Source organism: Rana temporaria, chromosome 4 (assembly GCF_905171775.1).
Source record: "Rana temporaria chromosome 4, aRanTem1.1, whole genome shotgun sequence".
In the NCBI taxonomy this organism is placed as follows: domain Eukaryota; kingdom Metazoa; phylum Chordata; class Amphibia; order Anura; family Ranidae; genus Rana; species Rana temporaria.
This window is the reverse complement of record NC_053492.1, coordinates 228,152,950-228,166,518: the sequence shown is the minus strand read 5'-3', so window position 1 is coordinate 228,166,518 and position 13,569 is coordinate 228,152,950. Positions and strand designations below refer to the sequence as shown.

At 38.4% G+C, this 13,569-nt stretch overlaps 1 protein-coding gene across 2 annotated transcripts in view; it reads right to left on the bottom strand.

The window, feature by feature from the left end:
* The window catches only part of KCNQ5 (potassium voltage-gated channel subfamily Q member 5), a 751,481-nt gene that overhangs the window by 169,618 nt on the left and 568,294 nt on the right, over positions 1-13,569 (bottom strand). For both annotated transcript variants that reach the window (XM_040349943.1, XM_040349944.1), the window contains exon 2: positions 12,701-12,791. In XM_040349943.1, coding sequence (XP_040205877.1) covers positions 12,701-12,791 — 91 coding nt within the window. The remainder of the gene's footprint in view (positions 1-12,700; positions 12,792-13,569) is intronic.

The following is a 13,569-nucleotide window of genomic DNA, read 5'->3' as shown; positions in this document are numbered from 1 at the left end:
GTCCAGGCTTGGAAGGGAGAACCCAGAGAGTGCAGGTGTGCACTGAAGTAGCTAGAGAAGCTGGAGAGTGCAGGCTGCACTGTGAAACCCAGAGAGCTGAGTCTGAGGTTGCTGACAGGAGTCAGGAGGGCTCAATGCTGGAGCCTGAGCAGTGCTGCTGCTGCTAAAGAGAGCCAGGTGGCTCAGTATTTTCTTTTGCATGTGTGAGCCAGGAGGCTGAAGTTATTACTTTTTTGTACTTTTATTTTTGCCTTTTTAATAAAAATGGTCTACCATGCCCTTAAATATAGTTCCTGACTGGCGTGAATCACTTAAAAACCGCATATACCACGAGAGCTAACAACCCCCAACTTTACAATGTCTATGCATTAGATCTGAGTGGCCTATTTAACGGCCCTTCCTCTTGCTGTCTAATCGTTGCTATAAATGAGATTGCAAGTGGCTGAAATTAGGTCAAATTCAGGTACACTAATCACATAAAAAATACAGAGATAAAACAATTTGAGAAACTACATTATGGAATATACAGTATATCAAGATAGCATAACATCAACATTTGTTTGGAATTCATGTGGCAGCTGGAGCGTATTGGGAAGTCTGGTGGGGATATACAACCTGTGAAGTCCTCAAGGGATGTAAGAAATCAATATATCTTTGAAACTGACAGCAGCAACAAAACAACTAAAATACAAACTCTGTGAGGAAAGGGTCTTAAAAATAAGATTTTCCACATTTTCACAAGTAAAAAGAGTCATTTTTACATGTTTAACAATGCTATGTAGCTGATTCATAGACTTGGTTTGTTGGTATGGAGTCATTATTGTTTTCTTTCATATTACATGGTTTCTTAAAAGAAAAATATGACAAAAGTATATTGTTTTAAAACTAAAAATGTGCCTGAAGTATAACTGAACATCTAACATGATTTTGGCTGTCATCTTCAGTGCAACCTAACAATTCCAGCATCCATTCCTAACCAATGTATCCATCCGCCTTTCCTGACTTTTCTGGTCAAATGTTAGGCAATGACTGTCCAGGCTACATCAAGTTGTTTTCAGTTTTATAATTGGGTTCAGTACAACAATGAGTTGGTGAATTCTACAACGGTGGGTGGCCGGATACAATGGCAACAGACTTTTGTTTCCTTAGCACAGACCCCTCAAAACGGGAACTGTCAACGAGAAACAGGGGCAAATGGTAACCATAGCATATTCTCATTCAGAAATACAAACATCTAACATTGTTTGGTTTTGTAGTGGTACCATTGTATAGAAATACATATGCAGTCCACCTTTGGGACCATCATGTTTCATGTCACACCAATATTTAGGGTCTTACATGAAACATGGCCACCTTTCCCAATCCTCACCCTCAAACTACCCCTTCACCACTTACCAGAATTGTGGGAACTTCCCCCTGCAGCATCCTGTATTTTATTTAAATCTACTGCAGCTGTGTGTGGCTCCATAACATGGGGATTACCCATTAGTAAGCTCTGGGGATGGAGTGAAATGCATTGGGGCGTGGGTTAACTGGAGCCTGGGTTGAGGCTGTCATTTCACACATCCACAGGGTCTTGCAGTGATATGCTGCACATAGGACCTTTTTTGTCACTTGTATCATTGTAGCTTGGATGAGCTCTGTCCTTGCCAGCACTCCTAGCATTGTACAACAGAAGAGGACCCAGCTGGAGTCTTGAGCAGCACCCCCTATTGTGCATTATCATTTCACAGAGATATGTGACTGGGAAGACTACAAAAGTCCATCTACCAACGAGGCAGAGGGGCCCACAGATTACACTGGCACAAGCGCGATGATGTCGCCACACTTGTAATCAATAGTTTACTACCTCCAACCCTATAACAGAAGTACCTCTGTACAGACCTGTACCTCTGTGCCTGGGGTTGGTGGTAAACAATGCAGGATTCTGTACATTGTAACTGAGACACATCAATCATGGTTGCAATGCTCTATGGGCTTTGATGTACACTTTTTTTTAAATCTTGGTGCATTTATTACATTTTACTGAGGCTACCTACCAAGGCTAGACCCACACTAAGGTAAGTTAAATATACAGTGGAACCTCAGACTGCGAGTAACGCGGTTAACGAGCATTTCGCAATACGAGCACTGTATTTTAAATTATCCTAACTCGGTTTGCAAGTGTTGTCTCGCAAAACTAGCAGGTTTCAGGCCAAAGTGGTGTGCAGTACCACGTTTGGCCTGAGGTGGAGGGTGCCAGAGCCAATCGGCGTCATTCGGAAATGCACGGAAAGGCCCGAGGACAGCTCAGCTCAACTCGGCAAACTTCATAAAGGCTCGGGAATGGAGTCTTTTCGAGGTTTGCTGAGGTCAGCTGAACTGTCTTTGGGCCTTTCCGGCTGTTCCTGAGGCCCCCCCCGCCTCTGGCCACATGCGGTATTGCATTCCATTGAAGTCAATGCGGAACTAATGATTGACTTCAATGCGGAAACTCGCTTTGCTATGCGAGTACTTTGGATTACATGAATTCTCCTTGAACGGATTATGCTGGTAATCCGAGATTCCACTGTATGCTTTACCCTGTAACCTGAATAGATATATGCTGCATTAATCCACCAGATTTATTAACAGCCAATCTGTGATCTTTTATGAAGTTCTGGTCAAACTCCAGCCATTTTCACAAACCTCCTGTGTAATATTGTAAACACTCCACAAAGGAAAGACATCAGCTCTCTTAGAATGTATAAAGATAGCCTACTTTTGGTTCCAGGTGTGATGGCAATCACCTGGCTCCACCCCTGACACATTTACTGAGCAAGTCACTGATCACATGACAAAACACACCAGAGGCAGAGCCACGTTACGTAATCTCACCTGGAACCGGAAGTTGGCCATCTTTATACAAAGAGAGCTGATGTCTTTCCTTAAAGGGGGTGTGTTTACAATATTACACTATGACAGGCTTGTTTCTTTTTTTGGTGAAATTTTCGGAGTTTGAGCTGAGAGTCATAGAAGATCAAAGAATGGCTGTTAATACATTTGGTGAACTTTGGTGGACTATATACCAAAAATATATATAGTGGCAGTACTTCAATGTAAACATAACATTTATAAGCTGTGGGCACTGTGGGGGGGGGGTGAACTATCTTCATGTTACTGGGTTTATTAACACTTTAATCCATACAAGACCCATACTGCACTCTATAAGGCACTTATTCAAAACCTAGACTGCACCTTACCAATGATATAATGCATTGTATCTAACCTTTACCACATCTAAACCAAATCCACCTGTGCCGAGACTATACCATACCTATACTGTACCTATACTGCATGCATGTTAACTGGGACAGGTTAAGTGCACACATACTCTAAAAGGGCCCCAATGACAGCTGGCAGAAGAACATCTCAAAGTACGGCCCGTCCCATAATAATTATTCTGCAAACCAACTTTGTTCCCCTGCTCCTTCTGCTACCATTCTCCTTTTTTTTGGACAATGCATTCCCATCTGGTCTTTGATTAGCATTGCTACTGTAATTGCACTCTGCCAGTGCAGTTCCAACACTTGTTTGTTTAAACTTTATTACTGATCACTGGCTCACTTAAGCTGGCCTTGCTACTCTTTATGCTGATCTGGATATCCAAGGATACCTACTATGGGTGGTATATAGCTACAGGTTTTCTTTCAATTCTACAATTCAAATAATACTTTATTTTTGGTTATGGTTATGCCATCATAAATGTAAAAAAGAGAGTACACAGTAGCTATCAGGCCCGTGATTCCAAATCCTGGCAAAACACATGATGCATGTTTGGGTGCCATCCCTCTTAAATTGCACCCCAAATGTGGTACAATTTTACCTTGAGTGTCATGCAACAAAATCGCAGTCCCCAGAATCGCAGCAAAATGTGTGTATAAAATGACCAAAATTTGGTCCATGAGCTTCTTTGGTGCAACAAATGCACATAGAGCAGCCCATTCAAGTAAATGAGAGAGTGGGTAACCGCTCAAAGAGAACCAGGTAATCTGATTCCTGTGGTCCGAGCCAAGGGTGCAGGCAGTGCAATCAAAATGCAGGTTAGGATGAAGGAAAAAAGCTGGGACAGCCGCACTCCAAAAAAACTCCTCCTTTAATTAAAAATCACAAAATACATGCCACAGCAAAAAACAGCACAACAAAAGAAAAGCTGACGTTTCGCACTATGCCTTAGTGCTTCTTCATAGCTCATTTTGTGATTTTTAATTAAAGGAGGAGTTTTTTTGGAGTGTGGCTGTCCCAGCTTTTTTCCTTCATCCTAACCATTCAAGTAAATGGTCTGCCCTGTGTGAGACACTTGAAAACAAGTGTGAATCGTGCTTTTAAAATCATGAGCCGGAACCTGAGTTCCTGCTACACGATTTGTAAATGGGACCTAAAATCTTCCTCTTTCAGTGCCATATTTAGGTACTCAGACAGCCTAATGATAGAAAGGACATAGAATTTCGACATGTGTCTCAGTACAGCAAGGTTACCCAGTTATTTACTTCCTGTTAGGCGCCAAAGCACCAAAGACATTTGTCTTAGCACTCAGCACTTTATATAACCCTTACCCTTTCACAGATGTCCTGAGAGAGAAGCCTCTTCTCCGTTGGTCACTAGCACTCAATTTATAAACAAGATGGAATGTTACATGTTCAGATAGCATAACAGTGGTATAGACTGCATTATCTCAGATAAAACGTACTCTAGAAATATCATGGATTATATATTTATCCCTGTTTTAAGTGTCCAGGGGATATCAAATGTTCAGTGAAGTGTTGATATGACAGGAAGAAAGATCAAAAGCCGTAACATGTCAGAGAGCAGTAAAGGTTAATTGATCCCACAAGACTCTGTTTAGCCTACTGTAAGAAGAGCCAGCAGTGTGCAGAAAGATACTGAACACCTGTGCAGTAAGGCTCTGTATAAGCTATGTGCATCCTGGAGACAGAATATGTTATACCTCCAGGGATTGCAGAACTTCCCTCCATATATCACTCAAGACTGAAAGTGAGAGTACTCAACTTGTCTTACATGAAGTATCATTCTGCAGCTGAAAGGAAATGACATGCCATCACAATCCCTTTCTTCGTGTTTTAAATGCCTCAGCTATTCAATCTACTTGACAATCACAAGAGGACAGTTCAAATATTTGGTGTTTATATGCACTTACATGTTTTCAGTCAAATATTTAAATGATCCATCAAGGAGTGATTACATGAAACTCTAAATACTGTAGGTAAATTCAGGTAAACTGTATGTATTTAAGCTAGGAGACAGAGCAGTTGTAGACTACCGATTTGGTCGTTAAAATTAGGAATAGCAAAGTGTCCTTTCTGAAAAGTAATGCCTAAAAGGTACAAGACAACTTACATTCCATATGATCCATCAGGCCTTTTATAGGTGTATAGGGCCTTGTTGACTTGTCACTCTAAGGGAACTTTTGGATTTCCCTTGTTTCAGTAAGCAAGGTTTCTTAACTCTAACTAGAGTTCCAGGCTGAAAGTGTACTTTTTCCGCACCACAATTCTGATCAGTATATACCAACCTCTTTCCAGTCGACCTCGCCTTTCAAAAGCATTTTTAGTCTCAAGGCACCCCTGTCTAAATCCAGTCAAAAAATCACATTCGTTCCTGACACGCAAACAAATAGTCTTCACTTTAGGGGTGCCATTATTTCCTAATGGTTCCCCCTTACATCGGCAAATGCAGGATTTTGGCGTGGCGCATTTTTTAAAAAAGGGTCAGGGACTTTTTTCCCTGCATTTCTGCGGTTAGGGCAGCTCACTGAAACGAATGGGCTGCCCTACACGTAGCACACAGCCACACAAATGTGAACCAAGGGCTTGTTCACATGTGAGGTTGGGGGTCAGTAAAACCATGTGGTTGAGCTGTTTTTACCACCCCCCAACTGATCACACTTTAGCTAAGGCCGTGCCTGGAAGTATACCCCCAGGTGAATGGGGCTGCACTGCAACCACCCTGCAACTGTGTGAATTGCATGCAGTTGAGGTGTGGTGATGCTGCATTTACGGGGTTAAAATAAGTGGTGAAGAGGCAAAATATTGCGTCTTTACTGCCCGTCAAATTGCCCAGAAAAGCAATCTGAGCATGAATTTCTTTTCAGAGGAGCAGCGGTCCTTGCTGCTATTACAAACAAGCCCTAAAAAAGCAGTTCTGATAGTACAGGAAAAGTAACATATACACACATAGTCACAACAGTGCGACTTGTCATGGACACCGCTCAAATCACTGCAAATCATGAAAAAGATTCCTGCACTACTTTTTGCCGCAATGAAATTGGCAGTGCAAATCACACTGATATGCTACTTTGAAATCGCACAGAAGTAGTAGTAGTAGTTCTGAGTTGACAATGACCTACTGTATATACAAGACTGACCCAGACCCCTGCACTGCCACACTCTTTTCAAACACTGATCCCCAGCCTTCTGTCATGGGGAGTGCAGGAATTGGGGAGTAGCTGAAAGAACATGTTACAAGTTCCACCCATAAAGCAGGTAGAACGCATAACATGTTCCTAAGGTGAACTTAGCCTTTAAGCTAGACATAGATTATGCAATTTTCAGGTTTAAGGAAAGGAAATTGCTTGCTTCCTCCATCAATACAGTCTATTGTATTCTGATAGTGGGAGACAGAATGCAGTGACCACAGCCGGTGGCTATGGCCACCGGCAGTGATCACACAAAAAACCTGACAGGCCGGTTGTACTAAGGTTGATCCTGTTGAACTGGCCAAATTTCAATCCATCTATGGCCAGCCTAAAGATATTAAAAGTCAGAGAGACATTGTATGCACAATACCACTTTTTTGATACCAACTTCAATGGACATAGGGATAATGAACCAAGGGTGCTTTTGTTTAAAAAAACTTTTCCCTACCATTTATTCTGGGAGGCACACTCACACCCATAGGTGAATTTTCAAAGCCCATTCATTAATAAAATGAATGTCACATACAAACTTCCCATCATAATTTTAGAATCCTAAAATTTCAATAATGAAAACAAGAATAACACTTAGCTATCCCAAGAAAAAAATCAATCTATGGACTAATACACTGTCATACTTGGACTGGATGAATCCAAAACATGCATATACTTTATAGTTTTGTACAGCAGAATGCATTTACATTTGCATGTTCATCATGGTTGTGGATCACCATTGTGTGTTAATTAGACATGTGCAGAACAGAAACATTTGTTTAGTTTCGGATAGATTTCTATATGTTACTAATTTTTTTTAGTTGATTCGTTTCGGAATTTGTTTAGTTTCGTTTAGTTTAATTTTGTTTTGTTTATTCATTTTCTAACGAATTTCAAATTTTCAGAACGATTCGAATTCAGATCGGTCAAAACACGATTGACTCATTAAAATTCTGTGTGAAGAATAGCTGGTTAAGGAGTGGGTCGGAAAGCCAGCCACTGTGTCCTGTACAACCGATGACTCATTAGCTGTCATCAGGCTTCCCCGCTGAGAGCTGAAATGTAAACGAATGAATTTCGGCAATAGAAAATTCTGAAAAAAAATCTCTTTCGGGTCTTGTATGGATTTTAACCCATTCCATACAGGGCATTTTCACCCCCTTCCTGCCCAGACCAATTTTTAGTTTTCAGCGCTGTTGCACTTTGAATGACAATTGCGTGGTCATGCAACACTGTACCCAAACAAAATCTTTATGTTTTTTTTCCCCCCACAAATAGAGCTTTTGTTTGGTGGTATTTGATCATCTCTGCGGTTTTTATTTTTTGCGCTATAAACAAAAGAAGAGCGACAATTTTTTAAAAAAAACACAATATTTTTTACTTTTTATTTAATAAATATCACCAATTTTTTTTAAAAAAAACATTTTTTTTCCTCAGTTTAGGTCGATACATATTTTTCTACATATTTTTGGTAAAAAAAACACAATAATCATATATATAGATTGGTTTGCGCAAAAGTTATAGCATCTACAAAATAGGTGATAGATTTATGGCATTTTTATTTAATAATTTTTTTTACCAGTATTGGCGGCGATTTGCGATTTTTTACTGTGACCGTGACATTGCGGCGAACACATCGGACACTTTTGACACGTTTTTGGGACCATTCACATTTATATAGCGATTAATGCTATAAATATGCATTGATTACTGTGTAAATGTGACTGGCAGGGAAGGGGTTAACCACTAGGGGGCGCTGAAGGGGTTAATATGTTCCCTAAGGTGTGTTCTAACTGTAGGGGGGAGGGGACTTACAAAGGGAGGAGACCGATGTGTGTTCCTCTGTACTGGGAACACACATTGGTCTCCTCACCGCTGACAGGAGGTGGATCTGTGTGTTTACACACACAGATCCACACTCCTGCCGTGATTACCGGCAATCGCGGGTGCCGGGCACTCGCGCCGCGTCACGAGCGTTGCCGCGGGCGTGCGCTCGCCCTAGATCGCTGGGAACACAGGACGTCATATGACGTCCACCCGGATCGAGAGAGGGTCCCTGCCGGCGTCATTTTGCAATGAGCCGGTAGGGAAGTGGTTAAGGGGAACCCCATGGCAAAATTTGAAAAAAAAGGTGTGGGGTTCCCCCAAAAATCAATACCATACCCTTATCCAAGCTTACAGTACAGTAGGCTAGGAAAGGGGGACGAGCGAGCGCCCCCCACCTCCTGAGCCATAACAGGCCACATGCCCTCAACATTGGGTTTGCCCCCCCACCCCAAAGCACCTTGTCCCCATATTGATTTGGGGGTATGCAGGCAGTGGGCTTATTGGAATCTGAAAGCCCCCTTTAACAAGGCTCCCCTATGTGAACGAGTATGGGGATCCGTCCCCCAAAAAAGTATAAAAAGTGACTAAAGACACAGCATGAGTTTCTGACAATTCCTTTCTAAAAATATATATATATATATATCGTTCCTTAACAACCAGCTATTCTTCACACCGAATTCAAATCGTTTCATAATTTTTCGACCAATCCGAATTCAAATCGTTCAGAAAATTTGGACTTTGTTAGAAAATTAATAAACTAAACTAAATTAAGAAAATTTCAAGAAAATTCTTTACTATTTCATTCGGAGATTTTGAAACATCCAAATCTCAAAGCAGAACTCAAAAAGAAAATATGGACAGCCGCACACCAAAAAAAACTTTAAAAGGTAGCCTTTAATGGTAAAAAAAGGAAAACAGCACTACAAAGCACAGAAAGCAGTGGGGTATATAGCTGACGCGTTTCACACTGGAGTTCAGTGCTTAGTCATAGCTAAAACAAAATTAAATACATTCCAAATATATACGCCTATCTAAAAGACAATCACAACCACATGATCCACCACTGCCTGTGACCAGCCATAGCTAATTATGTGTAATCAATCAATTGATTGACAGCGATGATAATCCCCTGCAAGAGTGGACCAAATTAATGAATAGATCACACACGTTGAAAAATCAATCTAATAAAATGAAGTAATTAAAAATAAGACTTAAATGAAATCTAATAAAACTGATATACATACATGAAATCAATGTATATGTGAACAAACAAAGGTGTGTCATTATGACAAAAATTGGTGGTAAATTGAACATTAATGTGTATTCCCATCCACTTTGGGAACTCTCGTAGTAAAATCAAATTATATTGTATATATACGTGACAATAGTAGAACTTAATTAGAAATAAAAGTGTATATATGTATAAAAATATAAATATATAATGAGAGACTCAGGAATAATATGGTGAGGATAAAGGATGATAAAAGAACAATGAATAAATTATTATAGTAAAACCCAAGAGTGTAAGTGTATTGATAATGATGATAATGTATATGAGTACATACTTATAAAAAGAAGGCTCAGGTGATAAATAATGATAAGGTGAAGAAAAACGTTTATATATATATATATATATATATATATATATATATATATATATATATATATATATATAAATATATATATATATATATATATATATATATACATATATATATATATATATATATATATATATATATATATATATATATATATATATATATGTATGTATATGTGTGTCGTTCATTTATCTATTTATTAGAAAAAGTCGCAAGGTGTAAACCAAACAGTAAGGTGACAATATATATGTGTCCAAATAAGTGTAGATTACTAATATGTATGTATGTGAAACATGAAAAAAGATTAAAAAATAAAGAATATATAGTAAAAATTAAAATATATCTTTAATTTTTGTTGTAAAAATTATTATTAAATACAGCGATCAAAATGAGGTAAAAATGAGAAAAATTCCTAAACATAAAAGGTGTTGGAATGTTAAAAAGATCAAGCCAAGGCTTAATATAAATGTAAATGTCAATGTCAATACATAAAGGAAATGTTTGTCTCTCTCAGGTTCCATTGATAAGCCGTTGCATATGTTTACTAAAAATCCATCTTTGTATATACATGTATAGCAAAAATTCTGACGGAAAGAGCAAAAACATATATGCACCGGGTCATTAAGGGTGCAATATATAGGAGATGCTGAAGTCTCGGACAGTCCCACATGTGCAATCATAATGAAGATCAAAATCAAATATCAAAAATCAAAAGTCCCGTGAGACCATCAAAAATGTAATTGATCGATGTATTGAATAAAATAAAATACATATTATGTACGGTTAAATATAGGAAATTATTCCTGTGTTGCATAAAGTATTAACCTACACTGAAAAATATTTTAATAAGAATGAGTATATGTAAAGAAATGTATGTAAAAGGGGGGGAAATGTCCTGAATCTGATGTAATGTAAATATAGTCATGATCTAATCTCATCAATGTGTTTCGATGGCTCAGTTAATGTCTGACTCTTGTCATGTCAATGGCCCAACAGAAAACACATAAATGCGGTAATTATATTGAAATGGATAAATGACCAAATGGACATCCTGATACTTTTACTTTTGTTTTTAGTAGGACCCTCAAGGTGTATATATTGTATATGTCTTGTTATCTCTGGTGGTTACGTGAAGTAAATGCATTTATGTAAACCAAGAATGGAAGAGGATACAAACAATGTAACCAACTAAGCGATGGAAAAAGGATTCGCAAAGAGACACAAGTGACTGAAAGCGTAGCACACTACGGTATGGCAATTGAAAGTATAGAGAATATTGTTAAGAACATTGGAAACATAAAAATCATGGAGAGTGTGAGAAATATATGTACAAAATGTAAAATATGTTAGGGCATAGTAAACTGCTCAACCAACACGTCACAATATAACTGGCCAAGTGATCACAGTATGTATATACCGTATTTATCGGCGTATAACACGCACCGGCGTATAACACGCACCCCAATTTAAGAGGGAAGTTTCAGGAAAAAAAATACAATTTTAAATATAGAACTTTGATGCAAAATAAGGGTAGCTCAAAAAATTTTTTTTTATTAACATTTATACCACTTATAAGGTAAATATTTAAATAAAATAATTTGAAAGTAAAAGCAACTGTTTTAACAAAAAAAGTGGGTAAATCCTTCTGGGGCTGAAGTGGTTAAGACCAGTGCACACACTGATGCCTGACAAGGGAGGGCAAAGAGACACAAACTCTGCAGGGAGGGGGGCTGTCAGACCGTGTGTGTTGTGTGTGTCTCTTGGCTCCCCCTCCCCCCCTGTCAGGCAGTGTAATTCATTGTCCCCTGCTGGCATTACATTTTATTGCTCTCCCCCCTGGGCAGACTCTCTTTTTTTCAATTAGTTTTTTTAAAGAATTCGTACCTGGCCGGGTCCAAGCTCTGTCATCCACACAGATTCCTGTCAGTCTCTCGCGAGCAGTGCAGAGCGTTACCATGGTTATGCTCTGACGGCTGCGAGAGTTAGACTGTGGCTTTTGTGTACAGTGCAACCGAAGCATGTCTGCCGCGGAGCTCAGCAATGCCGGGATTGAGTGTCCCGGGACTCCCAGGTCCCCTGGGCTGTCTCTGGTGGTGTCTGCTCGATTGAGATCGCACCCCCCCCCAAGACGCTATGCAGTAACGCCCATGCTATTTTCACTCTGTTTTCAGGGTGAAAAAGTGTGTGTTATACGCCGATAAATACGGTATGTGTTGGAAGAGCATGATGGAATAATTAACAATTAACATAGCACCCTACAAAACATATATTGTTATCTCCAAGCTCAGGGTGAGAAGTAATTACCAAATCTCAAAATAACCAAAAATGTGTCCAAATTTACCTTCAGCCCAAAACAAATTGCAAATGTCTAGTGTCAATGTATGACTTATATTTTAGAATCTAATTTTGTACATATTTTAGAAATCAATTTAGGTCACATCGATAGTATCTGCTATAGGCTAGAGATGGCCATAAATGGAAAAGAATTTTGAAAAAAAATTCTTAGGAAAAGTCTTAGGTAAGTTTATTTGAAAATTATCAGGACATTTTTAAGAGTATTTGAATGTTGTTTTAAGGGTTTTGTATTTAACATTTGATTTTAAAATAAATAGACTTCACTGAAACACACTAATGATTAGAAAAATTAATGAACTTTCTTAGAACGTTATTTTTCTAAAAAATGTCAGTCTAAGTTCTACCCATCTATGGCCAGCTTTACTTTGTTAGTGTAATTCTCAAACATTTTCAAAATATATTAAAATAGGCAGACTTGAACTACTTTGTCAAATTATTCACTTATGGTGGTTATTTTAATATTATCACTTACCAGGACAAAGAGGCAATATGAAGCTTGTTCTTGATGTTCAGGGATGGTGGAAAACACTGATAGAATTAAGCAGCTGAAGACAAGAAGAAAACTGAAAAAGACAAAGAAAACAAAACTATAATTTAGATTTTTATATTGCTCTGGCATATATATATATATTGCAGACAAGTAAAGGAATGCAAATGTGTAAACTAACTATCTAACTGTGTTTCCGTTGACTAAATTCAGTGACCATGGATGAGATACAGTATTGAGATATTGAGTACAATGTACCAATTCAACTGAAAAAAAAAATTGTTTTTGGAAAGTATTACAGATCTGTATATATTAACAATAGATCATTCCATTGACCACAGAGACCTCTATTTAACAAGTCAAAGAACACTGCATTTTTTTTCCGCAAATCAATCTTTCAATCGTTATAAAAGCAGACACAAGGTAAAACGTGTTTGGCTGCTATAGGTACAACACACCTTTACTCTTCACTACCTTGTTAAAAAATAAAAAAAAACATTAGGTCTCAAGGTTATTTCTTTAAAGCACAGGCAATGCCAACAGATATTATCGTGGAAGAAATACCTTCTGCTATTGTATTGATTGGTTAAGGTTGTGTAGATGGATGGTTGATGGTTGTGGGGAGTAGGTGACAGATAACATTTACCATAGGTATAGAGATAAGCAAATAAATCTGTAAATATCTGTAAATGAGCAAACTAAATCAATTTCTTTCAGGTAAATTATGATTTTCTCAGTCTCCTGTTATGTGTGCTCATATTTACTTGATTTCCAAAATAAAATAATAGTGGCACTTGTAATTTATATATTAGAAGAGTCTCTGCAGAATGGGCAGTCTTCGTTTCATGAGAACG